Source organism: Epinephelus fuscoguttatus, linkage group LG6 (genome assembly GCF_011397635.1).
Source record: "Epinephelus fuscoguttatus linkage group LG6, E.fuscoguttatus.final_Chr_v1".
NCBI classification, from domain to species: Eukaryota; Metazoa; Chordata; class Actinopteri; order Perciformes; family Serranidae; genus Epinephelus; species Epinephelus fuscoguttatus.
The window spans coordinates 9,900,145-9,928,059 of record NC_064757.1 but is presented as its reverse complement, the minus strand read 5'-3'; the positions used below and the strand labels follow the sequence as shown (position 1 = coordinate 9,928,059).

The 27,915-nt window shown below is 38.0% G+C and overlaps 1 protein-coding gene across 2 annotated transcripts; it reads right to left on the bottom strand.

Annotated features, from left to right (window-relative positions):
- Positions 1-7,204: 7,204 nt before the first annotated feature.
- vamp8 (vesicle-associated membrane protein 8 (endobrevin)) lies at positions 7,205-27,175 on the bottom strand. 2 transcript variants are annotated; one of them, XM_049577982.1, is made up of 3 exons: positions 26,960-27,175; positions 9,226-9,390; positions 7,205-8,152 (listed from the first exon to the last, which is right to left on the bottom strand). In XM_049577982.1, exons 1-3 carry the CDS (start codon positions 26,972-26,974, stop codon positions 7,967-7,969), a joined length of 366 nt encoding a protein of 121 aa, XP_049433939.1. In that variant the 5' UTR covers positions 26,975-27,175; the 3' UTR covers positions 7,205-7,966. The 2 variants fall into 2 exon arrangements, with proteins under 2 accessions (XP_049433939.1, XP_049433938.1); XM_049577981.1 differs by lacking the exons at positions 7,205-8,152; positions 9,226-9,390 and adding exons at positions 15,334-18,045; positions 21,737-21,904 and having other exon boundaries at positions 26,960-27,156.
- Between the last annotated feature and the right edge of the window lie 740 nt (positions 27,176-27,915).

The following is a 27,915-nucleotide window of genomic DNA, read 5'->3' as shown; positions in this document are numbered from 1 at the left end:
TCAGTGTATTCCCGGAAATCTTACAATTACAGAAGGTGATCACGTGACCACAATGCTGATTCGATAAAGTCCGGACTTCCCGGATTTGACGACTTGCTGATTTGTTGGTTGATGGCTCTATTAGCTAGAACTGACCGGGATGTGCTGGATTTCCCCCAATTTACCATATTCCATGAAGGCTTATTTACAGTGATACAAAATGTCTAGCCATACATTTACCAAACTGCTGTTTTGGGATACTTTACTTGAGTATTTCCATTTTATGTTAGGATACTTTAATCATAACTCAGTTAGATTTCAGGCAAAAATAGAGATTTTTAAAAAAAAGTTTGTCACATTTATTTAACAGATATCGGTACTAGTTACTTCTGTTGCCTTATGTTTACTGACGAAGCATTGTTTTGCCACAGCTTAAACTACTCAAGAGGACACAATGAAGTAGTAAAAATAGGAAAGCCAATTTCATCAAAAATTCTTTGACGGCTTTAGTGACTGAAGTCACTAAATAGCAATAGTGTAAAAATACTCTGTTACAAGTAGCATACAAGTCTGCATTCAAAACGCACTTGAAGGAACAGTATGTAAGATTTAAGGGGAATTAGTGGCATCCAAAAATAATGGATGTAGTTACCCATTGGTTTGTGGATTTCAGTTTTGAGGCCTTGAGCATTTCAACTGTTTTTTTGGAGCCAGAAGGGACCATTTTTGGGTGAGAAACTTAAATACCTTTAAGCCTTGATAAAATGTAAATAGGTGAGTTATACAAAAATTCACCCCTGTACAGTTGTCATGAAGGGGGAAATTAGTTGTAGTGACCTGCTAATATATGCTCACCTATTTTCTCTGATAACTTAATGTTTGTTAAACTTATTTCTGATGAGATGGTCAGGAGATGGTCTTCCTCTCCAAAACAAATGGACTCAGCAATTTAAACCAGTAAAAGCACAGAAATTTCATTTTACGAAAAAAAATCAGTGGTTTTCTGGCGCCAGTTTTTCATCATGCTGGGGCTGTGATCTATGGCAGCTGATGAGAAAATGCAAAGGGGCAAATCTAGAGCCCGTGTTTTGTTTGTCTGTTCTGGGCAACTGTAGATACATGGTGGTGCAACATGGCAATCTCCATGGATGAGGACCCACTCCCTATGTAGATATTCATGGCTCATTCGAAGGTAATGAAAACACGATTCTTATTCCATTTCTGCCAATATATCCCCATAAATCCTACTCACTGGATGTTTTAGCAAAAATACATAAGTATTAGCATCAAAACATACTCAGACTGCCCAAAATAAAGTCATTATGCAGAATAATCAGTATAATATATATTATCACCAGAATATAATCAGTGATGCATCATTGTGTAAGCACCATTAATGCTGCAGATAGTAAAGGTGGAAATACTTAATATATTGCTGAGTATCTTTCAAACCTAATAATCCATCATAATTTACTAGTTGATTCATATTTTGTCAATTAAATTAACTAACACCTAATGTCAAATAGTAGCGGATCAGTATGAAGTTGTATACAACGGAAACATTTAAGCAAAATTTTGAGGTATCCATACTTTATTTAAGTACAGTGCATGGGTAAATGTACTTAGTTACCATTCCATACATTGTATTTACATTCAAACCATGATTACCTAACACATGAAGCATTACTCAACAGTATATGGTGAACATGAGTTCAAACTCAGCTAGCTACAACAATAAAATGCATCTTACATGTTAATGCATCAGCAATCCAGTAACATATAAAACTATGTTACATTCTGAAATAACAGTATGTTAGTTTATTTAGCTGACAATGCTTCTGTGCTTGACTTGGTCTCAAAATTACTAAGGGCACCTGAATGCACCAGCACTGGACTCTATTGCAATATTCCCTAATCTCCTTCACACAGCAGGAAAACAAAGAGCTGCATAGCAGATGTATCATAAACACACAGATATGCCTTTACCCTGTTCGCTGTCTGTTCAGTTACAGTTTGGCAGCATTGGATTCATGTTCTTGTTGCATCTTTGTCATGGCGTGAACATTTGACGAGTCCATTTCTAGCAGGCCTTTGCAGACTTACTGCAAAACATTGTGTGCTGTTTGCTCACTGAGGGGTGTTGCCTCTTATGGGCTGTGTAAGATTTTATGAAGGTGATTGCTGATCCACCCTTGTGAGAAATATGTGTAATGTTTATATAATACCCCCACTGGGACTTACAGTATGTCTGAAGCACAAAAAAGTACATTTAATATGACCTTTTGCACTTTATGGTGCTTTATTTCTTACCATAGAATTCTGCAATATATTGTGACCTTGCCTTTAGTTTTGATATCTGTATAGTATCATTTAACTGGAATCCTTTTTCTTTTAATTGAAAAGAATACAATGGCGTCCTTGTCTTGCAATAGACTTCCTTGTGGCTCTGAAACGTGGTACACTTACATGCAGTTAGTCTTGAAATGTGTTCGGTCAAATCAAGACCCAAACAGACCAAATGTCTCCATTGGTTTCCTGGGTTAGTCATCAGTTTCTAAAACTGCATGGCACAGGAGACTACACAGGCTTTTAATCCCAACTGCTGCTGCTATGTGTGTGTCTCTACTGCAATCATGATAAGGAGCTGACAGGCAGACAACACAACTCCACTGTAGCTCAACTGCGTCACTCACACAGATAATTGAAATTCTTTCCAACAGTCTTCGATTCATTCATGTTCATAGTTAAATGCCAAACAAAACACCATTAGACAGACCCCATTACCTCTGATTATGGAAGAGGTTCAAACACAGCTGAGAGCTCAAGACATACTTTGTTAATATGAAGTTGTTATGCGATTAATTCATTACTGCACTGCTGTGCTACAGTCCTTATAATCCATATCAAAGGATGCAAAAAGAGGATGTAAACAAATAGAGGATCTTAAACTGAAATAGGGGGAGGAAATAGGGCATTGAAAGTAAAGAAATATCAGAAAGTGGAAGTAGGGTTATTCACACATTTCTTTCTAAAAACCCTAAAGAGCTAGTAAATCCTCTTTTTCCTGTGAACTTTGTGATAGGTCAAAATCCCCCCGAGCTTCACGTCACTGGCTCTATGAAAACAGCGGTTTTGATTGACACACATGTATTGCCCAAGCGCTGTAATAGTTTTGAACTCTCAATTGTGCTTATATCCATAAACTAATTTAAGCTCACACAGCTTTCAAAGATTGTGAATCATTGTCTTTGTACCACATACTTTTTTACTTATTATTTTGTTACATATCATTTAAATGTTGACTATGATGCCCCTTGTAAGCACTGGGATGCTGAGCAGCAAATGGTAAGAGGACACAGCCTAATAGGGATGTGAAACTAAATACAGAACCAGAAAGGCTTACATGAAAGTGCTGTGGGAAAAGTATGTGATGTGTAATGGATTTTCCATTTAGATATTGAGTTGGAATTGTTTTGTTTTTATTTTATTTAAATCACAAAAGCCTAGAAAATGTATACCTAAAAGAACTGTTTCATTTTAAATGAAAAAAAATTGCCAGCCATAATCCTCACCGGGATGGGTCCATGTAAAGCAGTTAGAGCCTCACCATTTGACAACACAAACGTAATAAACCATGGACAAATACAACAAATCTACAACAAATACACCTCATATAACTGATAATGTGCTGTTATCAGAGGGGAAGCAGGAAACAGCATGGTCATAACATATGTTTCTACCCAAACCAAGCTAAACCAGTGATTACAAAAACACTATCAAGGCAGTGATTTAGGGTGGTGTCACTCATTTTCCTACTACATTTATGACCATTAATACTATTACTGCAGTGATAAAGTTTAATAGTGTTGCATAGCATATCGTAATATGTTATATAATGCTAGAGTATACAATAATATAGTGTAGTAGTTCAGTGCAGTATTGTCTTACAGTCTATTAAATACTAAATACTAAGTAATGGTATACCTTCATACAGTATAGTGCACGGTAGTACAGAATAGTTTAGTATTGTGTTGTTTTGTACAGTATACTCTAGTGTAGTCTAGTCCACAATAGTAAAGTATAGTATAGTATATTGTAGTACTGTAATGTTAGTTGTGTGTGTAGTTGTATACTATACATTATTATATCATTCCGTGCATAAAAGTACAGTATTTGAAGTATGGTAAAGTACATTATAATTATATCATTCTCTATATTATATTAAATTATACCATATTAAAATGTACAAGTATACTAGGGGAGAGTGGTGTTCTAGTGCAGTATATAATACAATATTACACCACATAATAGTAAAATGTAGTATAGTAATGTAGTGTAGTAGTATATAGTTTAGTTTAGTATAGTATAGTATAGTATAGTATAGTATAGCATAGCATAGCATAGCATAGTAAGAGTGTACTAGTATAATATATCATATAATATTACACATACAATAGTATAATGTAGTATAGGAATGTTGTAACATTCCATACTTTATTGTAGTGTACTAAACCATATAGTATAGTATAGTATAGTATAGTATAGTATAGTAAAGTAAGAGTGTACTAGTATACTATATCATATAATATTACACATACAATAGTATAATGTAGTATAGGAATGTTGTAGCATTCTATACTTTATTGTAGTGTACTAAACCATATAGTATAGTATAGTATAGTATAGTATAGTATAGTATAGTATAGTATGGTATAGCATAGCATAGCATAGCATAGCATAGCATAGTAAAAGTGTAATATTATATAATACTACACCTACAATGGTATGATGCAGTGGAGGACTGTTGTAGTATTCTATACTATATTGTAGTGTACTTAACCATAACGTATAGTATAGTATAGTATAGTATAGTATAGTATAGTGCAGTGTAGTGTAGTGTAGTGTAGAGTACAGTATAGTCGGCTATAGTATGTAGTATAGCTATGTAGTGTTGTATGTCGATCATAGTATAGTTTAGCCTAGTAAAGTAAAAGTATATTAAATGATATGCTATATTAAGAAGACTGAATGGCAACACTGTATCATCAACCTCAATCCAAATCTGTCAGCGCTGACCTTGTTAACCTACATCAGCCTCTAGTATACCTCAGATTAAGTTCACTATTGCATTATCAAAGTGAACACATAATTACCATAATAATCTGGGATACAGTATTTACCATTTTTTCTAACTGAAGTAACACGCGAGACTTTGTCAGGTCAGAGCTGCTGGGGTCAGAGACCCGGCCAACAAAAGGCTTCTTCAGGAAAAAGCTGAGCAAAAACAAAGGCCATATTCAGCATGCTGACCACCCTCCCTTTGCATCATTGTCAAATACTCGTCCATAGATGGAACACTCACATCCGCATGACTACAGCAGTCTGAGGCCAGGCTCATTTCCCATCAGTCACAAATGGGCTTTCAGTGGATTTTTTTGTTTGTGTCTGTCTAAGGGGGTGTTGTTCCGAAAACTCATCAGACCTTTTGTCATGGGGATAAAACCTTAATAGTTGAGTCACTACCAATTGACAAAACAGCAGATCCATTCTGATGGGACACAGAGGTTCACTGTTGTTGAGTCAACAGGAGAGGTGGGCCTTTTGCAAGATGTTAAACAGTCTCCTCGAATTATTGTTTTGCCTTGCTCAGTAATCCTCTTACAGGTGTTTGGTTTGACTGCAGTTTATTATGCAGTATATTTCTTTTAAAATCACTAAAATAATTTAAATAACAGAAATGTAATCAAGAAAATTTAATAAAAAAACTAACAACAGATATATCAGTTAGTAGACCTTGGAGTTTCATCTCTTCATATTTGAAAACAGATGTGTACACAGTGAAGGCATTCTGGCCCCTAGCCTCACCAGCTGGGCCTGATTTGTTGTAGGCTATACCACCCTTTCTCACTGCATTCTCTGCAGTACTCAAACTAATATGACCCACTTTTGTTTAAATGTTTACAAAGACAAATGTCCTTTTCAGTGAGGGGATTAGAGTATTTCAAATACTCCACCAACATTTTGTTTTTCTATTATGACTACACTGTAGCTTTGTTTTATTTGTATCACTAAAGAAGGGCAATGGACGGAACAGAAACCAAAAGTGTGAGACAGTGTGTCATTATGCCCTTCATGGTTTTACCATAAGCAGATCTGAACCACCATCCATCGAGGCTGCAGGGAATCACCACATATCTACTCACCCAAGTCTCAGAGCAGTCGGACTCTTTGTCTCCATCTTGTGGCAAACAACAAGGGAGAAAAAAATAGATACATACTGTAGATAGATAGATAGATAGATAGATTCTGTTAATAAAACAGGACAAGAATATAGCAGATGTGAAAAACTACATAAATAGCCTCTGAAAGAATAGATACCTGCATTAACAAGTTAAAGGCTGTTGCGAGAATACAGGTGAGACCATGGTGCCTATTTATTGTTCATAATGGGAATTATTTTGACCTCTTTGAAATTAAAGTAGTGGTCTAACAGCAGAGAGAGGTGGAAGGTGAGATACACAGGATCTTGACTGCAGTCTGCAAACACACTTCAAAAATATGTCTGTGTTTTGGAATATAATTTTCTAGTTATAAACTGTGATTTCTGAGGGCCTATTGGTTGACACGGGCCCAGCAAGGGGAACCACAGAGGGGCTGTAAATGATCTCTCAGCTGGTTGGCTCAAAGTGTGTGAACAGACACTGTCCTGAAATCTGACCTCTAACAGCTGACCCTGGTGCCGTGTTTATTGAATCAAAGTATCAAAGCCATATGTTAAAGTGCAGAGCTCTCATGCCTTACAAAGCTATGCTTGTTTTCGCTCAGTGCCCTCTTCAGTGACCTCTGCTGCTTCACAGCACATTCACAGCAGCAGGAACACTGAGTTTAGTGGAAGAAGTCAAAAGCTGCAATATCTCTGCTTTATATATTTAAAGACATTGGACAGAATAATGGTCCAAAATCCTCCAATGTCCTCCCAGCTTTGGAGGATGATATGAAACTAAATATAGTGGACAGCTGATGAAACAGAGCTGTAGAAGGTTATGGATTTTAAGAATTTTACAATCATGTGATTTTGCAGAATATCAGAAGTGTTTCTATGCATATTTATCTGTTTACAGATTATTTGTACATGTACATTTGTTTTTCCAATAAAACTCAATGAAATCTTTTTTTAAAGAAAGTTTATTCATAATACAATGTAGCCTGATGTTTTGTTCCCCGAAACAGTAATAATGCACATTATATTAATAGTAGCATAGTAGCTACTCCATATAAAAATTAGCAGTACTGTATAAATATAATAATAAATACTAACAATGTTGCCACATTTCTTCCATCTGTGAATTCCTTTTACCCAGTACGGATACTGAATAAACCTGAATGCACTCTGTAATTATTAAACCACAAGTAAGATAAGATAAGATAAGATACATCTTTATTGATCCCCAGAGTCCAGAGAGCATCCCATGACAGAGCTGGCCTTCTTGATTACCTTGTCCAGTCTCTTCCTATCTGCAGCCAAGATGCTGCTGCCCTAGCAGACCACTCCATAAAAGATGGCTGATGCCACCACAGTGTCAAAGAAGGTCTTCAGGAGCGCCCCCTGCACTCCAAAAGACCTGAGCTGACTCAGCAGGTAGAGTCTGCTTAGGTATTCAGGAATTTAAGAAAATAAATACAGAGTAATTTATTTCAAAGTTTGTTTGCACCACATATTTAGAAAACAATATACATTCTAATTTGCAGGCTGTAAAACAAAGCGGTACTGTCATTTCTATTTGCCTCAGAATTTTGCATTTAAGAAAAAAAATACGCAAGAACGCAACAGTTGCTGTCCTCTGTAAAGGTTCACATGGAAGAGGGCTGCTGAGATAAATGCACTGATTTGTGTGAGTGATACTTTGTTTACGTTGTGATAGACATATGTTTGTTTATGATTTCATTGTGTCTGCTGCAGGTACATTGTGTGTGTGTGTGTGTGTGTTTATGGCTTGGAGGAGGGAGTGACTACAGGAGGCATAGGGGCACTGACAGGGATGACTCCGGTGGCCAGCAGGATGATGATAAGGATGACGATGAGGACGACCACCACGATGACCGTGATAAGCTTGACGTTCTTCCACCAGTATTTGCTCTCCACTTCCTTACTCCTATACTTGAAGTCCTCAGCCTGAGTAGGGAGGGGAGTGAGAAAATACATTGAAGCGAGTCACATTATATATTATGGACACAATGGTCCACGTTTCTGTTAAAGAAACAGAACCGAAACTCATTAATGTTTCCCTGAAAGTTCATTAGCTCTATCCTCTAACCATACCTGAATCACATGTCATTGAGAATAGTCTGAGACAGACAGCATATAACACTTATCACCGTTTTGATAGAGCAACAGAATATATACACTAACATCAAAACCACAAGCAACAGACCTTTTTACATTTTGGCTGGTCACACAGGTGTAACTGACAACATGCTATCCATTCCTGGCGCTATGCATGCGGGCTCACTAGCATGACTTAGTCACAATGCTAAATGAAAAAGTGCTATCAAAAAAGGAACAGTTCATCCCAAAATCAAAAATATATATTTTGGCACTTTGAGCACCACGAGCTGAGTGCCATCTAGTTTTATCATATTGGAGAGAAGGCAGATGCCCCTGCATCTGATATCTCCAATAGTCTGCAACTCACACCACAACAATCTAGACCAATAAATGCTACTATCACTATACTATACCTATACTACTATACTACCACTAAATACTACTACTGGGGTGAACTGTTGTACAGTTGTGCTTTTTCTGCTAAAACGAAACACAATGTCAGCCTAAGACAGTGGTTACTGTAACTGATTTCCTGATTTCCTGAAATGAGAAAACTTGAATGACTGGTTGTGCCTTTTACAGACATCAGTAACGTCATTACGCATGATGAGTAATACCACCTGTGCAGTGAGGCGCTAGAACCAAAGACAAAAGGTTGTTGACTTAATGTGCTTAACCACCACTGAGGTGCAGCTGGAACAATGCCTTACTGAAAAGTGCTTAATTCAAAGTTGAGGTCAGAGCAAGAAAAAGGCCACACATAGTCACTGAGGACATAATTAAATAGCCTCTTTATTTGACCTCCCACTGTAACTGCACAGGACACCAAAGATGCAATTTTGTAAGCGTTAACAATTCTCACAGCACAACAAATTTACACAAATCATAGTAAAAGGATGAACTACTGCAGTAAGACTGACCTCCTTTTTCATATTCTCTGATCTGGTGAGGAGGTCGACCACCTTTTCTCCTTTTTTAATGATTCCTTTCATATTCTCCTTCATCTTGTCACTGAGTTCATCTACCTCACCCCTCAAGGTCTGCACCTTGCTCTGTGATGCTGGCTCTGCCACTCCTCCCCGCTCCTGGGATGGGATATGAGAGAAGGACGGAAGGAAGGAAGTTAGTTAATTTCCAAAGAATGTCTTGTAGCAACCTTTATAGGTTCTGGATGGTAATAGTGGAAATGAATGCTGACCTTAAGTACATTTAAGATATTTGTACCTTACTAAAGTATTTCCCTTTTTCCTACATTATACTTTTTTCCCCATTACATTTCAGAGAGAATTATTATTATTTTTTTAAATATATGATTAAAAGTATCATCTTTTTCATTTAAATTATGGTTACATTGTTTTGTAACAGGACATAAAGTAGTTAAACTTGAAAGGACTACATTTGCTGAAGAAAATTTACATGTGCTAGCTGCTGAAAACTGTAGATGCAAACACTGTAAAGAAGTTAGAATGTTAAATATAAGATATAAGAGATACTGTATGGGCAGATTTAGTTGAAACATGAAGAGCAGTAGATGTGTCAGTTGAAGCCAAAGCACTGAGGCGGTTTGTAGTATCTGCTGACGTATAAGAGCTGAAAGCTGTTGGAATTATAGTTTTACAAGTGAGCCCTGCAGGCAGGTGAATTTTAGTTTGTATACAAACACCAAAAGTAGCTTAACTAATTGTTAAATTAATTGAAATGTCAGTTGATGATGCGTTAAACGCAGTTCAACTGTCAGCTGAAGGGACAGATAGATGAAGTGTGTGCATTTTAAATAGATGATGTGTTGATGACAGAAGTTATGTGTGTCATTTGCTGTGTGTCAGTTAATGTTTAAATGGAAGAAAATAAATGAATGAATGAATATGAATCAAAGTTAAAGTATTGAAATGGGCTGCAGATGATTAAAATATAATGCATGTGTTTCATGTCATGTTCTGGGGCCATAAAAAATGTTTCTGAGGGCCACAATAGAAAAGTTGGCTGCACTTCAAGCAACAAGGCTATGAGTCACTGGTTCCCGACTCGGGGGTTCTGACCCCCAGTAGGGGTCGGCAAGGCGTCACAAGGGTAATGAGGCCTTCTAAATTTTAAAGGTCGTAAAGCCCCTAACTCACCAAGCTCACGGCCCATGTTGGACCCTCAGTGAGTATCTGTTACCCTAGCAGGGGCAGTGTATCCTGCACCGTTGCCCTGTGTCGACTTCTTTTTTCAGCCAATTCAACATGTTAAATTGGTATCAGCAACAGAGGAACCCATTAGTGAATAAAATCACTCTGATTGGCAGTTCAGTTCAGTGCACGAGAAGGGAAACAGAAGTGAGGAAAGTAAACAATCTGCTAAAGTCAAGAGGGAGTGAGATCGAACCAAGCTTGTTACATGAAGCAGGATTATTTTTCTTTGAAAACTGAGCTGTTTATCAGGACCGTGTCATGATTGTTTGTCTTATTGTTCATTGGTGCAAGATACTTACGCTCTGTTCTTTCAATATTGGATTATGTTGTTAATGTGCTAACTGGCTAGTGTCAAGATGGTCTTCCGGTTTCCCTTTTTTAATGACAAATACAGTCTACTGCTACTATGAAAAGTTTTTTTTCCTCTCAGGCTGGTGCAGAATGTACATGCTGGGTGGTCGTTGCCTTTAGTCTTTGTGTTCATGTACAACTTTTTTGGGCCAAGACACAGGCGACGTGAGGCTACGCAACAGTCAACTTCTGTTGCCGCTAGTTCTTGAAAGTCGGTTTGGAGTGTCTAGGCCTTAAGACAACTTTTTTAAAAAATATAAAGTTGGCCTATGTCTCAGCATTCCACTTATTTATGTGAAGAAAGCTGAATAAAATTGTTATTTCTAAAGTTTGGATTATTATCCAAAATATAAACTTAAAAGAAAAATGGTGAAGCCTTAAACACAATCTACATTCACAGAGCCTTCACTAAAAGTGCGCAGTTAAAACAATCAAAGAGCTATAGAGCGATGGCTAAACGTCAGGGAGAAGAAAACGAAAACAAAAAAATGAAGCCTATTATGTATGTATGATTGTTAAAAATCAAATTTAAAGAATACATAACAAAGACAGAGAATTCCATTAAAAGCTCCTAAAAGACCCAGGAAAACTAATCTGTTATCCAATATTCACAGAAAAAAATCTGTTTCTAAATCTGCTGCTAAAACTCTCTGCAGTTGTTCTGTACTGTCAAGGTTATGCATTGAATATAATATGAAATATCCATAAAATATGTCACTTAGCCAGGGGTTGTGAGTTTACTCAATAATAGAAAAGGGGTCACTTGAGGATAAACATTGGGAGCCACTGCTCTAAGTCTACACACCACGAAGAAAACCACAAGAGTCCACTTTGATTCAAACCTTACATTTGTTCATTTGTTTATGCTTAAAATTCCTTAATCGTTATCCTGGCTGTATGAAGGTCACAGGTTTTTGCCACCTTGACTCTGAAATAATCTTTGTGAGAAACTTGCACTTAATTCATACTGAGGAAAATTCCTCCTTAAATCTAACTTTTCAAACACATTCTTTACAAGAGACTGACTGGGAGATACAAGAGACTGTTACTGGGAGATATATTTACTCTATGCCTAGTATCTTCTCTGTCTGATACCACAGTGAATTAACATGCCAACACAATCTGAAGAAGAAATCAGATGATTCACTATCAGGCAAAGGTCCTTTCAGTCCCTCGTCAAATGATCTTAAATTATGTCACATTAAGTAAAAATTGTTTTTCCGATTTCCAGAGACCCTCCTACAGTTTGTTTATCTTTAACTTAGAATGAGTGCAGATGTGAAGGCTGCTCACACAGCCATAAGTGCACTTTCTGAGAACAAATGTTATAGTGTATAGAGAGGGAAAAGCAGCACCCAAGGCCAGGACAATAACTAAATGAATCAGCAGCAGCCTGGGTAACTGCAGATTTCTAAGAGTTCCAGTGAAGGATATTCAGAAAGTTGTTGGGCCTCAAAGCAACTTGTATCCTGACAGGCTTCACCTTTGCCTTTGCCCTGTAAGCCATGAGAGAAAGCCGGCATCTCGGAGGTTGACAGAAACAGAAAACTGACAACACATGTCTAATTAAGCAGATTTACTGTCCACCTCCCATTTGTTTCATTTATGATTCATAATTTGTAATTTTAAAAAGAAGATTTTGCACTCCAACTATGCTGTCCTGTTTTCCCACAAAAAGATTTTACCACAGATAATGAAGGGTCAGAGCATACTTTTAGAAATCATCCTCCCAAAACAAACATTCCTCTCTCTCTCTGTCTCTGTCTCTCTAACCTTTATAGAGAGAAGTTTAGCCTATACAAATTAGGCTATGCCTCACTTACCATGTCTGCCTTGCCTCTTGCTGTGTCTGTGCCAGACCTGTCACATATCCAATGCATTTAAACATCCCATGGCATGATTTCTCAAGCTTCCTGAAAAACATGTAATCTTCACAGGTGATGTCATCTGTATTAATGGGTGAAACAAAAAAGTCTCACCAATTAATCATCAAATCACGCTTCCTTTCTCCCCATAACTGGCAGCCCATCCCTTCACTGACTAACAGGAAACACATCATATCAAGGAAATCATACCATTTAAAGTTACTTTTAGAGTGTGAATAAACTTCAGAACTTCAGAAGCAGGAAACACAGCAAACCAGCTCGCTTTTGTTGTTGTCCAAACTGTCCCCTGGGATGACAGTGTTAGCCTCTCAAGTTGGTTCAGACTGAAATATCTCAATAGTGGTTTGAGTTGACATTTGGTACAGAGATCCATGGTCCCCAGAGGAAGTATGACTTGACTGACCTGACTTTCAACATGCTGACATCTTCTCGACTATCTCAACATAATTTGGATGGGTTTCCATTCAGTCTTGTACTGACATTCATGTTCCTAACTCCTAACTTTTTCATTTGTGTGGTGCCCTAGTAGCTCACCAGATGGAGTGTGTGCCATTGGAGCTGGGTCCTTGCTTGGGTCTGGCCTTGGGCCCTTTGTTGCATGTCCTCCCCTCTCTTGGCCCTTTCATATCTCTATGTCTCTATCAATATAGCATGAAACATGCCCAAAAAAATCTTTAAAAATTCAATTTGTCTAATGCTTTGGCTTATAACTAAATACCTGCAAAACTAATGACATTCCCATCAGCCTCAGCTGTACTTTGAGTTTGCTAATTAGCAATTGTTAGCATGCTCACACCCTAAACTACAAGAGTGAACGTGGTAAAATTTATATCTGCTAAACATCAGCATGTTGGGATCATCACTGTAAATGATGGCTGTAAACTCTTGGTGTGTTTCAGTACCCATACTATTTAGTATACCAGAAAATGTCCCAATACATAGTATGTCAAATACAGTATGCCAGAGATACCAGGATGTACAACTCACAATTCTCTGTGCAGGGGAAGATAAGTCACAAGGACTGAACAGCACACAGAGGACAGCTCACTGACAGCTGACAGAAGCTGCAATGACTATAATCAATCTACAAAGTATGCTGTTATAACTTAAAATTTAAAACTACACGGACAAATTTAAATGCAACATCTGTGATTTTGCTCCCATTTATAACAGCTTTAAGTTAAAGATCTACAACTTTTTTCATGCACTTAAGATATATATTTCTCTCGAATTTTGGTTGCAAATGTGTTAAAATTTGTGTTAGTAAGCACTTCTCCCTCTCTAAAATAATCCATCCCCTGACAGGTGTGGCATATCAAAATGCTAATTAAACAGCATCACTACCAACATACTATATGGGAAGTGTTGTGTGTAAATTTTTATTCAGTCTACATTGCAAAGTAACAACAGCAGAGCTCTCCAGATCAACCTTTGTCTCTGACCAGCTTGGCAAATTGCATTTTGTTGTATCTTTAAGGTCATGTTCTGTGATAATGTTAAGATCTGTTGCATACCAAACAGCATATGATTTCCTTGTACTTCAAATTTCCCACTAAGGACTGTGGTGGATGTCTGAACAAAAGGGTTCAAAGTTCAAGGCGCAATGTTGATGAAGTAGCATTTCCCAGTTCTATGCATATTCTACGCAACAGTACTTTGTAAGGACAGCTGCAGAATGCACTGAAAGCAAAAAGAAAAAGTCTGTGATTTGAATGCAGTGTTAAGTGTCTTTGTACTCTTTCTTTAGTGCAAGCTCACCTCTGTCACTTTCACTTCCCACAATTTTTTATTGTCTGAATGTTTTTTTTAATGAATATAGCAGGACACCCTGGAGCAGTTTTGATAGTGAATTATTTATAAAGGTGAAATCAAATAAATCATACTGATATTCTCAGGCTGCTGTTGTTGGATTTGCTGTTTGACTATGATGTGTTTGCTATATTCCCAAAAAGTTTACAGTTAAAAAAGGTGATACGTAACCAAATAAAGATAACCTAAAGAAGATTCCTGGATGGAAATTTTGTCAGACCAAGAAGGTAGGGTCTAATGACAGCCATGTCAAGTTGCATCATGGGAAGTGTAGGATGCGGTATTTTGTGGACTTTTTGGAGGGATGTTAAAGAATAAAATTCAGGATGTCTCTTGCAACTCCTCCAACTTTATGAAAGCACAATACCTAATCACTGGAGTAACCCTTTAATATGACTGCTACTCCACCTTTCGAAAACATTATATCATTACATGTTTACTGTCTGTGAACTACTGAAATAATCTTTGCAATTGCAGTTTCATTACCCTAAAGCAAAATATACTTTGCTGTAAAGTGTTAGTCTTAACAGTTTTAGACTTACTGCTTTGAAATAAAGCAGCTATCAGAAGTTATGAACCAAATTCTTGTACTTGCTTTGTTGGTACTTACACAAATACACATTACACTGAGAATTAACTGCAAGTAAAAGTGGGAGAAAATGTGCCAAGTTGCTGTTCATAGCTTCACTGAGAGTTAAGAAGTATTGCCTCTGACCAGCTTCCTAGAGTGTCAGATTAGCTGGGCTCTCTGTCCCCATCTTGTGGCACTTTGACAAACAGCAAAGAAGGGGACACCATCACAACAGAGCAGAGGTAAATACTATTTATTTCATATCAGACCATTAAAACCATTAAATACCATAAGTAATCAGATTAAGACCATGAGAATTCTAATCAAGCGTCCAGGTACATCACAGGTCAGCTGGAGTCTGACATTACATCTGTTTAAAGATTAAGGTTCCAAAACGACAAGAGTTAAAGACACTGGACAAGGCCTCTAACACAATGACAGACCTGCTGCAGCCTGCATGAACACAAATGTGCTTGTGATCTCTAACAGCATGAATCAGGTCAGTATGAGTGTGTGAACAGGCAAAGAGGTTTGGATTACTGCACCCCAGAGCCATGTAAGAAACACACAATAAAGAATTTGTTCCAACACAGCCTCCTTTTTATACCGACAGCTGAAACATGATTAAGAACAGAGTGATTGAACTGAACCATTTTAAGATTAATGAGTCTGGATTACCTGTTTATACAGAAATCACATACAGCTTTCACTGGTTCATTTTTGATTAAAAAAAGAGAACATGAATGACAAAGCATTAAATAAATAGCCTCTAAAAGAACATATCCTTCCACTAACACATTAGGTTCAAGGCTGTTGCAAATATACATAAAGGTGAGACCATGTTGACTATTTACAGCTCATAATGGTGATTATTTTGACCTCTTTAAAACTAAACTGGTACTGTAACAGCAGAAAGAGGTGGGAGGTGAGACACACAGGATCTTTGCCACAGGCTTATTTGTATTCTATAAGATTTTCTCGCTGTAAGCTGTGACTGTGGGGGCCTATTGGTTGACATGCACCCAGCAAGGGGAACCATGGAGGGGCTGTAAAGGATCTCTCTCAGCTGGTTGGCTGGAAGAGCCTGATCTCCTCAAAACTACAAATGTGTGAACAGATCTTTGGCGGCTGACCCCAGTGGGCTGTTTATTGAATCTAAGTACCAAAGCAAAACATTTAAACTGCAATATTTCTAGAGGTAAAAGGAGAAAATAAACATGATCTTTTAAAAAGGCGGATACTGCAGAGCACAAATGTACAAATCTACAATTCTGTGTTAACTTTCCCTCTAAAGACAATGCATCTCTGTTGAGTAGAAAAAATACATTACTGCAAATGCTGTGTCATATTCAAACTTAAGGTCCTGCTAATTTTTATGGCCTGAATCAATGCTGTACATTTAAAGGTCTAGTATGTAGGATTTCATGACATATAGTGGTGATGCTGCAGATTGCTGCCAACTGAAACTTCTCCTGCATGCCAAGCTTGTAGGAGAAACTACAGAGGCTGACACAAAAATGCCAATGGCCCTATCTAGAACCAGAGTTTGGGTTTTCTGTTCTGGGCTACTGCAGAACAACATGACAGCCTCTGTTGAAGAGGACCTGCTCTGTATGTGGATATAAAAGGCTCATTCTAAGGTAAGGAAAACACAAGGAGTCTTAGTTTCATGTGATCATACATAAAACATAGTTATAAATACTGGATTCCATTTCTGCCAATATATCCCCCTAAATCCTACACACTGGATGTTTAAATATACACTCCCAGACTGTGTGTTGTACCCAACTGTGTCCCTACTCACCGTTTTGAAGGTCAGTACAGTTATATGATGATTTTTGTGCACAGCAATTGTTTCTTAAACTCTGTGTAATATTACAAACCTTTCTTCAAACATCAACCCTCAAAACCAGTAAGTAGCTAATTACAATACTTTTATAAGAACTAAAGCAGTGCCAAGTGTTTACATTCAATTAACTATTTGACAAATTTAAAAAGAATTTCTATAGTAATTATTTTGCCTAGACTGTCCGACTACAAAAGAAATTGGAAGCACTTTGAAAGGAATAAGCCCACAACTGGTAACATATATATTCAATACACAATTCAGCCTTTCATTAAACACAGTGTGACCTAAAATTGTTACAGATTTGCATCAGGTGCATTTGTCCAATATCAGCAAAAACATGTTTCCTGACTTCTTTTAGGAACTGCATTCTTCATCTTATAAACTATACACACTGCCCTTTGCAAAGGTGCAATAAGTGATAACATTCAACGCAAACATGTCTGGAATGATACTGGAGAAATCCACACTCATTATTTCCATCTACACACATTAAAGTGACGTGGTCTCTGCCAGGATGAAATAACCGTTGATGGTGAAACAGTTAAACAAAGAGGCGCTGGTGTAGTGGTTTGAAGCATCCTTTGAAAACAGGGACAGTGTTTTTGCTGCTGTCAGGTGAAGACCTCAGACCTTCCAGACACTTTCATTTCATTTCTCACAAATTCAAAAAAATGGCTATGCTGAAATTGGGTTTTGAAAGGATTTCAAAAGCTAATGTGCCATTACAGTTCCTTAAACCAAAGCACAAAGTCCTTGAATTCCAACAGAAGCATGAAAGCTACCAGTAGAAACTAACTCAGAAATAATAAGGGTTTCACCAGACAGCAGTTGTCTGCTAGAGTCTATATATTACTTTGTATATTGTGCAATAAGAATGTGTTTGTTGACTGTATATACATCGTGTGTGGGTGTGTTTAGGGCTTTTTGGTGGGAGTGACTATAGGAGGCACAGGGGCACTGACAGGGATGACTCCGGTGGCCAGCAGGATGATGATGAGGACGATGATGAGGACGACCACAATGATGACCACGACCAGCTTGACGTTCTTCCACCAGTAGGTGCGAGCCACTTTCTGGGACGTCTGCTTGAAGTGCTGAGCCTGAGCAGGGAGGGAGACGAGACAATACATTGAAGCAAAACATCATGTGTGTTCGGTAAAGTGTTCCAATTCTTTATTAAAGCCACTGTGTGGGATTTCTGTGATATTTTATTGTTTCAATCAAACCAATCAGTAGCGAGTGACGTCTTACCAACTCTTTAATTTTTCAGTTGACACAGAAGCTGTGGAAGCGGTTGTTAGGTGCACTTAACGTTTTTCATACTGATCAAAACATATGTCAATTTAAAAGAAAATATCAATATTTTGGAAAATAGACTTATTGCCTTTCTTGCCAAGAGTTTTATGGGAAGACTCATGTCCTTACACTCAATATAAGGAGTGGTTAAGGAATAGGGCTGCACAATAAATTGAAATGTAATCACAATCACGATTTTGACTTCCCACAACATGAACATGATCTGCTGTGTGGTTGACATTTAAAATGTGTGCTCTGCTTGTAGAAAACTCTGCTGCACATCAAATAAAGTGTTTTCTAGATTAACAGCAAGTCTGCACTTTTGGGGAGTTGTCTGCGACGCATGCACCCTGCAGTGGCAGAAATACTTTCCTGAATGTTGTGCCTGCAGGCGGGCTTAACGAAAATCATCTGTTCATTAACTGTCACCATCAATACTTTGGAAATAGTTCGGAGAGAACTAATCATATGCGACAAATGGATGAGACTTGTATCTGTGCTGCAAGTAACTCAACCAGCCTGTTAAACCACCTAAAAAAACCTCTAAAAACTGCAGTACGATGAATGCATGAAGGCCAAGATGAATAACATCGCCAACATTACTTCACTGAGTCCCCAGCCTTGACAGCAATGCTGCAGCGCGTCATGGTGCTGTGACCGCTGTAAAAAGTAATACAGCGGCGGAGACATATCCATAGGACATACACTGATTTGAGGTGACCAAAAGTTATTTTAATTAGCAGGAATGCAGCACCAGGTGAAAGTGAGAGCACTGCTCTGTTGATTTAAATTTGGGTAAAAAGTTTGGCACAATTTTATTTATATTTTCCTTCTAAAAGAAGCGTTAAGGTGAAGAAGAACCTAATTTTAACTCTTATATTGATACAAATATTTGTATATTAGCAGGAAAGTCCCATAGAAATATTGCCCCTAAAAACAATGAATAATTGTAATAAATGATCATGATCTCAGTATCAATTAAAAATAATCGTGGTTATCATTTTGGAAATAAGTTAGCATTTTTGCACTTCCGGTTCCCTCTTATTGAAGCCAAAGTTTTTTGTTTAAAATGGGTTAGATGCCTGAAAAAAGATCTGTGGTTAACACAAGCTGAAGAGACTTCCTCCTTTTGTTCTACGACATTAAACGTCATCGCCAAACACTGCTACAGCCTTGTGGTGGTGACGTTAAATTCATGCAAAAGTAGTGTAGTTCATATATAGCATAACCTTAGCATTGTACTTCTGGCAACTGCATTTAGGCTTCAATAATCATAAAAGTGGTGTTCATTTGTTAAGATTATGTTGCTGAGCAAAACTCGCAATATCACAAACTTTTGTTTGAAACAGGCTTATTTTCTGCAATAAGCCAAAATCCAAAAGAAAATTTGCAGAGAGAACCAGGGCAAAGCTAACCTCCATGCCCGCCTACAATAAGGTCATCCCTCTAGCACTCTGTACCCGAAGCCAGTAGCCAGCTTCTCGGCAGCTCAGCTGTGCATGAAGATTGGAAACTGGTGAAACAGCTAGCTTGGTCCTGTCAAAAGGTAACAAAATTCGCCTCCCAGCACAGCAAACTATGGTTTTTAAACTTCAGTTGTTGCACAGATAAAACAAACAAAATATAATTCGTTAGACAGCTTTTGTTACCTGGGTAGAGGAAAGTGGATTTTGTTACCTGTGACAGAGCCAGGCCAACTGCTTGCTTGTCACATTTTTTTTTTCAGATAGGAAGGTAGCTGGCATGCTATGTAGGAAAACTGCTGTTCAAATTTTTGCCTTTATTTTGATAGCTGATAGTGTAGAGAGAGAGACACAGGAGTATGACATGCATCAAAAGCACCAGCTACCATTAAACTGAGTATGTTGTGGTTATATGGAATGCACGAGGAAAAGAAATGAAGATAACATCCTGTTTCCTTTCTTTCTTAACCACACCCACTAATGTTGGATTGTTGCTCCAATCTGTGGAAATAGATTGAACACCAGATCAATATGAATTGAATAAGGTTTGTCACATTTTTCTACAATTACATATTAATGCCATCAGAGTCACTTCAAAGACGCCATCATCACATAAAAAATTGACATGTAGTAACAAACGCTTTATTAACCATTTAAATAAACACACTACCTACTAATGGTTACTTTTTGTGTGACTAGGAGGCTTAGTCGCCGACTCTCCCTTACATGGTACACAGACACCTTAACCATGCGTCACTGATAATGGCTCCTTTGTTCATTCCTGGTATCGTGCATGCTGGGTCACTGACATGGCTTACTGGCACTGCTAAATGCAACAGAGCCATTATCCATGTTATTAGATACAGCAGTGCTTTTAGGGCTTAGAGGAGGGTCAGCTGTGTGAGACATTAAGAGGTCGTACATTTTATACAGGTGCTTCAGATAATGAAGTTACTGTGACTATTCCACATGAAACAAAATGTATACTACTTGAAGAAGGTCTATACAGCCAGTGCAATCAGACATCTGTTGGGTTAAGGAGCTTAATCACCCAACAAGGAGCAACTGGAACAATGCCTTAATAAAAATTGCTGAAGTCAAAGTTTTGGTCAGAGCAGGAAAAAGGCCATACTTCAGCTACGTTCAGAATGCAGGCAAATCACAGTTGTTTCTCAAATCAGGTCTTTAAAAACAGACTGTCCACACTGTTATTTGAAAGTGATCACATTGGTAATGTGTGTCCAGGCTGGGGCTGCCCCCTGAAAGCTGAAGAGTTGGAGACTGCTCAGTCGACTGAGACTGCTTCAAGTCAAGTGGATGTTTTATTTTCATTTTTTGCCAGTTTGCAGTGTGCTTCTGTAGATGTTTGGTCCCCTGATTTTGCTGCAGAGTGACTGCTCTTCACTTTTATGCTGCTCTTTGGTACAGGCAGCTGTGGGCACAGAGGCAGCTGCCTGGAGGAGAAGCTTTAACCTGTAAGGCTCCAAAATAATGTTATTTCCTGCTTTCTGTGTAGAAGTGGTGAATTTACAGCTCACAGCAACTTAATGAAATACAGTCTCTGATTTTTGTTTAATATCTAGTGTCGGCTAAAAAATGTTTCACATTTGCAAACAGTCGTTAGTACAGTTGGCATGTTTACTATATTATGTGAATGTCGCTGTCACTCTACGTTCTCACATTGCACGTTCCCACTCAAAAATCACATTTCATGTGTTTTATGCTGTCCGGAATTTCTAAAATTAATCTGGATACAACCTGCATGTGCCAAAAAAACAGTATTTGGGCTGGTAGTGTGAACAAAGCCTTTGTCAGGTTCACTTGTACTGTGTAATGTCTTGAATCTGACTGACTTGTTATACTGGTTTACCTGATGATTATCACTGAGGTTACTGCTTACCAACCTGCTTGTTTATAAATACACGGAAAACCAAAAATGCATTTGTGCATTTTTGAGTGTTAAGTCCACATCTCAACCCACTTTTACACAAATCAAAGTTAAAGGATAAACTCCTGTGGCAGTATGACTCACCCCTGCTTGCAGGTCCTCTGACTTGCCCATGAGGTCATCCAGTCTCTCTCCTCGGGCCAGGATTCGGTCCACATTATGCGTCATGATGGTTTTCACTCCATCTACCTGATCCCTTAAGGCCTGCACCTTGTCCTGTGGCTCCGGCGCTGCCGCTACACCTCCCCGCTCCTGAGATGGGCAGAAAAGGTCATTTTAGAAGATGAGTTGAGGAATAAAGTATCCATGTCCAACTTTATCTTGTATTTTTATCAGTGTAAAAACAAACAGACAATAAACAACTCTGAATAAAAAAAAAACAATTGGCTATTGCCACTTCTATTCCAACAAAACCTTTACTTTGTAAAGTGAAAGACTCTAATTGCAATGCTCCTGTTGACCAGTTCTTAGTCCATTGATACTATGTGTAAACTATAGCAGTGGTTTTTGGGCAAGCCAAAATCTCGAGGCACACCTGTATTTACCTGTGCCCAACAGCTTCTATAACATGTGTTATCACCCTTATCACGACATTAACAATAAAAATCAGAAAAAATAAGACAGGTAACTTTAGTGATACTGTCTACTGACAGGTTTTTTTTCACTTATCTTTTGGCAGTAGGTCGTCTTCGCTGGTGCTTTGTTGTAATTTGCCCTGTACCATAAAGCCATCCATTGTCCCACTCATGGCTTTCTCCTTTTAAATGTTACCACCCCCCACATTGGCTGCCAATCAAGGCTTCTGATGTGTCACACACAGTCCCACACGCGAATGGCGAAAAACAGGTTCCTTGTGAAGTTTTTTTTATATTAAATATGATGAAATTACAGTTTTTTAGCTAGAGTTTGCCTCTTTATTGGGAAATGAGTGTGCACAAAATACTGATACAGTCAATGAAAAATTAATTCATAACTTTTTGTATAAGCCCAGTTGAATATTGTCATCATAATGTGTGGTCATCACAAGATCCCACAGCACAACTGGACTGGCGTCAATGCACACCATAGCATACTTATTGACTGATCGAGGCAGTGGAGAACTGTCTGGCATCTTTGAATTAGTTTGTCTGCTCCTTGATGACATGTGGAGAACCTCAGGGGTCAGTCATCAGATTAATTCCTTTTACTTAGCATATTAAAGATATACTCTGCAGGAATTGTTGATCAACTTTTATCACCAACAAAAGCAAAAGTGAAAGCCAACTCCAAATTCACTCTGGTTTGCTATATTTGCATCTTTTTTTTGGGCACTGGGTTCAATTTTCGTAGCTTCCTCTTGGATCTCTGTTTTTTTAATGGTCTGGCACCTGGTCGCTACCTTTTAATTATGTTTAGACCTCATCTGCATGCTGTGCCCAGGAATGTCCTGAACACAACAAAACAAGAAAATAAGAAAATACAGGTAGAGGCTCTGCAGATCAATACACCGCCACACACTTCTAGTAGCTTAGAAGTGAAGATTGAGAGGGATAACTTTTGTCTGTTTTTTTGTCTATACATTTAAATGTTTCTAAAAACTGAACTCAAAGCTATTACCATTACTGTCTGTCCTGCATCTCTCTCTGTCTCATTGTGTCATATGGATTACTGTTAATTTATCATGTTGATCTGTTCTGTATGACATCTATTACACGTCTGTCCGTCCCGGAAGAGGGATCCCTCCTCAGTTGAGGTTTCTACCGTTTTTTTCCCCCCCTGTTAAAGGTTTTTTTGGGGGGGAGTTTTTCCTTATCCGCTGTGAGGGTCCTAAGGACAGAGGGATGTTGTATGCTGTAAAGCCCTTTGAGGCAAATTGTGATTTGTGATATTGGGCTTGATAAATAAAATTGATTGATTGTTTGATTGATTAATTGATTGAAAGTGGCTGGCCTTTTAAATCTGTTCCCTGGACACATTTTTTTCCATTGGGCCTTTATTATTCTTCCATTTATTCCCTCCTATCCTCATGTTCTTCTGTCTGACACCAGCGCAAGTCAATAAAGTATTATAATCTAAAGAGATAAAAATCAAATGATTCACTATGAGTCTTTTATTTTCATACAACAATGTGCATGACAAGTGGTTGTGGCGTTGTGTGTCCTTTCTCAGGCCGCTGCACATGACAGTACAGCCTGCGGGCAGTCACACCATGGTTCTTACATCTCTGGGAACGCCTGCTACAGCGTGTCTGCACTCAACAGGAAGTTAAGCTGTAATCGTACAGTCGTAGGTGTCATTTCAAAGCAGAAATGATATATATGGTGTGTGTGTGAGTGTACAGTGAGTTTCATGTCCCATGGGCCAGCACCGGCCTGTAAACACAACTGTCTCTAGGAAACAGAGCAGCTTGTGCTGCGTCATCTGCTGCCTACCTTCTCTCCTGTTACCCTCCCCAACCTTCTTTCTATTCCTTTCTTCCTTCTACTCTGTTTTCATTCTTCTTTCGCTTTTGTCCTTTCTTTTTGTCCATTATCTCCCATCTTTCATTCTTCTCCCCAATCCAACCCTCTTACTTTCCTCCACTCTTTCAATTTTCTTTTAGATCTGCTGGTTTATGCAGTATCATCTATTTCACTTCTTAAAACAGCACTTTTACAGACTTGCTCTTATGTAGCTGCTTTTGATTGTGTAGGCTACACTTTGTCTTGTTGCTTTCTTGTTTCATTGAATATATTTCATCTTTATGCCCCCCTTATTTCATACTCTATATCTCAGTACTCTTATCAGACGTCTTGCCTTGTATCCTGTTTAACTCGTCTTTTATTCACCTGCCATATATATTCAGTTTAGTCCCTCTTCTTTTCCTCTACTAGTTTAACAAGGCCCACTGAATGGCTGACAGCGATCAAGTATCAACATTCACAGAGAGAGCGAGACAGAAACATGGCCATTATGAGACATTCATGCATGGATGGCTACATAGTGTCCCATAAAAATATTTGAACTGTTGTAAACCTTGTAGAGGAATCCACCCAAAAATGTGTTCCTTTGCTGTGCATTAAAAGTGACTGCAATTTTCAAGTAACATTTGACAACTCAAACAAAAGCCTGCCCAGAAGACACCTTGTAAATACTTATCTGATATGCAAGGAATAAGTATGACACATAAGGAAGTGCTCTCTGAAATGTGAGCGAGTTTAATCTTCCTGTTGAAATGTTTGACTGTGGCTATAAATGCAATGGGTGGATTTCATTTGTCTTTGTAGACCACATTAAATCCTCACTGCTCACATCCTAATCTAGTCAAATGTGAAATAACCCTAATCTGTAATTGCACACAAGATTTGAATAGACAACATGCAGACACTTGACTGGCAGTGAGATTTTCCTTTTGTCAAAGCATTCTTCTAAATGCTGATGTAAAACTGAAACTCATAAGTGCTGCAGGCCACAGGAAACACGGTTTGTTGGTTTAGATCTCCTCCTCTGCACAGCTGAGTTAGTAGTGCTTAAGTTAACCTGGACCTTCAAAGACCGGGAATGTTTCAGATCCTCAGATCACTGTTTTAAACTGTTTAGCACAGAAACAACCTCCAACAGATACTCCTTAGACTCCACTGTCCCTTTTAGGACTAGCCTTTGTTACTGGTGACTGTCTAAGAAGATTTGTGTTTGATATGAGTAAAAAAAAAAATCCCATAGCTGTTAATAGCACAGCAGAGAGAGAACACGGAAGCAAAGGAACAATTTCGCAAGTCATCATGAATAAAAATAACAGCAGCCTATTAATAACACTCGAGTATCCTCAAATTTACTTCTTGAAGATCCTGGGAAACATTCAAGGACCTTGATTCCTCATGGGAGAAGTTGAGTAAAAAATGTTCAGCCATATCTGACAAAGACAAAAAATATCAAGCTGCTTTGACATATGATTTGAAGGGCAGCACCAACTACATTAGGATTCCAATATTATTTCCATGGCCAAGAAAAGTTCAGTCATTACTGTGAACATTAATTACTCTCTCAAAGCCAGAAACCAGAGAAGCAAGTCTCAAACTTGTGACGTCATTAGGTATGAAGTCTGGAGCTGCTCCGTAGGCAATGAATGGGAACCTGATTTTGTGGACATACAGAATGTTTTTCTCTTTTTTTTTTTTTTTTTTTTTTTTTTTACCCAAATGAGCTTTATCATATTACACAGATTGCCATATACACAGATTATTCCCCTGGCTGCCCCCAGTGTCATCTATTACATTTTCCCAATTCACTGTCTATGGAGCAGCTCCAGACTTTATACTGTGACATCACATGTTTGAGGTTTTGTTTTGAGGGAGATTTGTTCTGTTTGACTAATATTTTTGAACTGTCTGAGACAATAGGAACAACATATGCATTGGTGAAGCTGTCTTTTCAAGTTTACTCTGCAGATCCTGGGAGACTTTCAAGGACCACCATTTCTGATAGGAAAAGTTTAGTAAAAAATGTTAAGCCTAATTCAAAATACACTTAATTTAAAAATGTCAAACTATCTTAACTATGGTTTAAGATATAATATTAGGTACAAAGTATTTCTACATATCTCTTTTCATTTTAGAATAATATATGAGCAAAGCAAGACTTCATTTAACAACACCAGTAGTTTAACATTTTCCTTAGCACAGTATTGTAATGCTAACAGTGTTAGGTGCACAGACTGTAGCTGTCAAAGCAGCTAGTCTAAGCAGTTAACTCGAGATTTAAAAGTTGAAATTTCACATAAAAAGTGCTGGCGGCTTTTGAGAGAGAAATGTGGTAGTTAAGAAGTGTTGGGGTGTTTATCTCTATCAGCAGGTAAGGTAAGTTAGCATTATAATGGCATATTATGTTGGTGGTGTTTGGCTACAGGCGTCAGGCTCAACCGACACCCGTGAAGCAAAGTCGCGCTTTTTAAATATTTGCGGAAGCGTTTTATCTGTCAGTGACTAAAATAAATTATCTGACATTATATAATAGCGTATGAAAATTGTAATGAGACGCTTCTGTACTTTCTTGAACGCAAGAGTTGCTTCACGTTAATTCAATGAAAAACAGCACCTGTCCGGTTTCAGCAGCGGGTGTACTTAGGCCATTTTGTTAAGATACCCTAAGACTTCCTCTCTAAACTATAAAAAGTTAATGTGCTCATTTATGTAACTCATTTTAAGACTTGGTGCAACCGTTTGCAGTCAAATGTATATTATTATATCCGACAATACACCTGTTGCATGTCGTGTCTGGCGCTAAACATCATGACGGCGGCGGAGAGGCTTTCGACACAACAAAAAACAAGCTTCAACCATTGTCACCTACCGGATCATTGTCCATCTTGTTGGAAACAGTGCCCTTTGACCACAACCCGATGGACCAACTTTACTTAAAGTTGTCGCTGTTGTTGGAAACCTTTGTAAAAACCTTTTTAAAGATTTGAGCGTTTGATGCTCCAACACAGCGAATACGTTTCCTCCTCTGTTTAACTTCCTGGTTGTTGTTTTTTTTTCCTTCAAACTGAATTCCTTCGCTTCACGTGTCAAGTGGCCCACAATACAACATCCTCCCGACATTATTTTCAAAATAAAGCACTTGTCGCTTTCTTTCGGTAACTAAGTAATGTTAAGTCAGTGGTTAACTTAATTAGCCTTAAAGTGAAACGTGAAAATTAAATACCCTTAAGGACCAAGTTTGTACTGAACCATTTATGCCATATTTATCTGTAATATCAAAATATACTGAAAACCACAATAAGAAAATACATTTAAAGAAATTAACTTGAATTTGCATGTACACAATTAGTATCAAAGCTGTGTAGCAATTGATTTAGCAAAGAAAATTTTACATTTATTTTATAATTTTTTTGAAAAATATTTATGTAACTTGTTATTTCTAGTTTATAATATAGGCTACAGTGTGTAATGGCTTCATGTATTTTGTTAAATTTAGCCATGTTGCACCGTGACCATTGCATACTATTATTTTGAAGGGCCTCTCTTTCAACTTCCTTTATTGTTGTATATACAACTTGATGTGGCTTTTCCCATTTTAACCTCATCAAGGTGTTTCCGTCATGTATTGCCTGTTTACCCAATTACTGAATCATCAAGAGAAATCAGCTGTACCACAATCATTGTTAATAATAATCAAATATTGTTTTCTTCTAGCTGAACTAAGAGCTTTAAGGTGTGAGCTAGGCGTTATGTCATCTTCTGTGTTTATGATCAAACAAAAGGACTAGGCAAAATGGTGAAGGTGTGCTAAGAGAGCTAGACTGA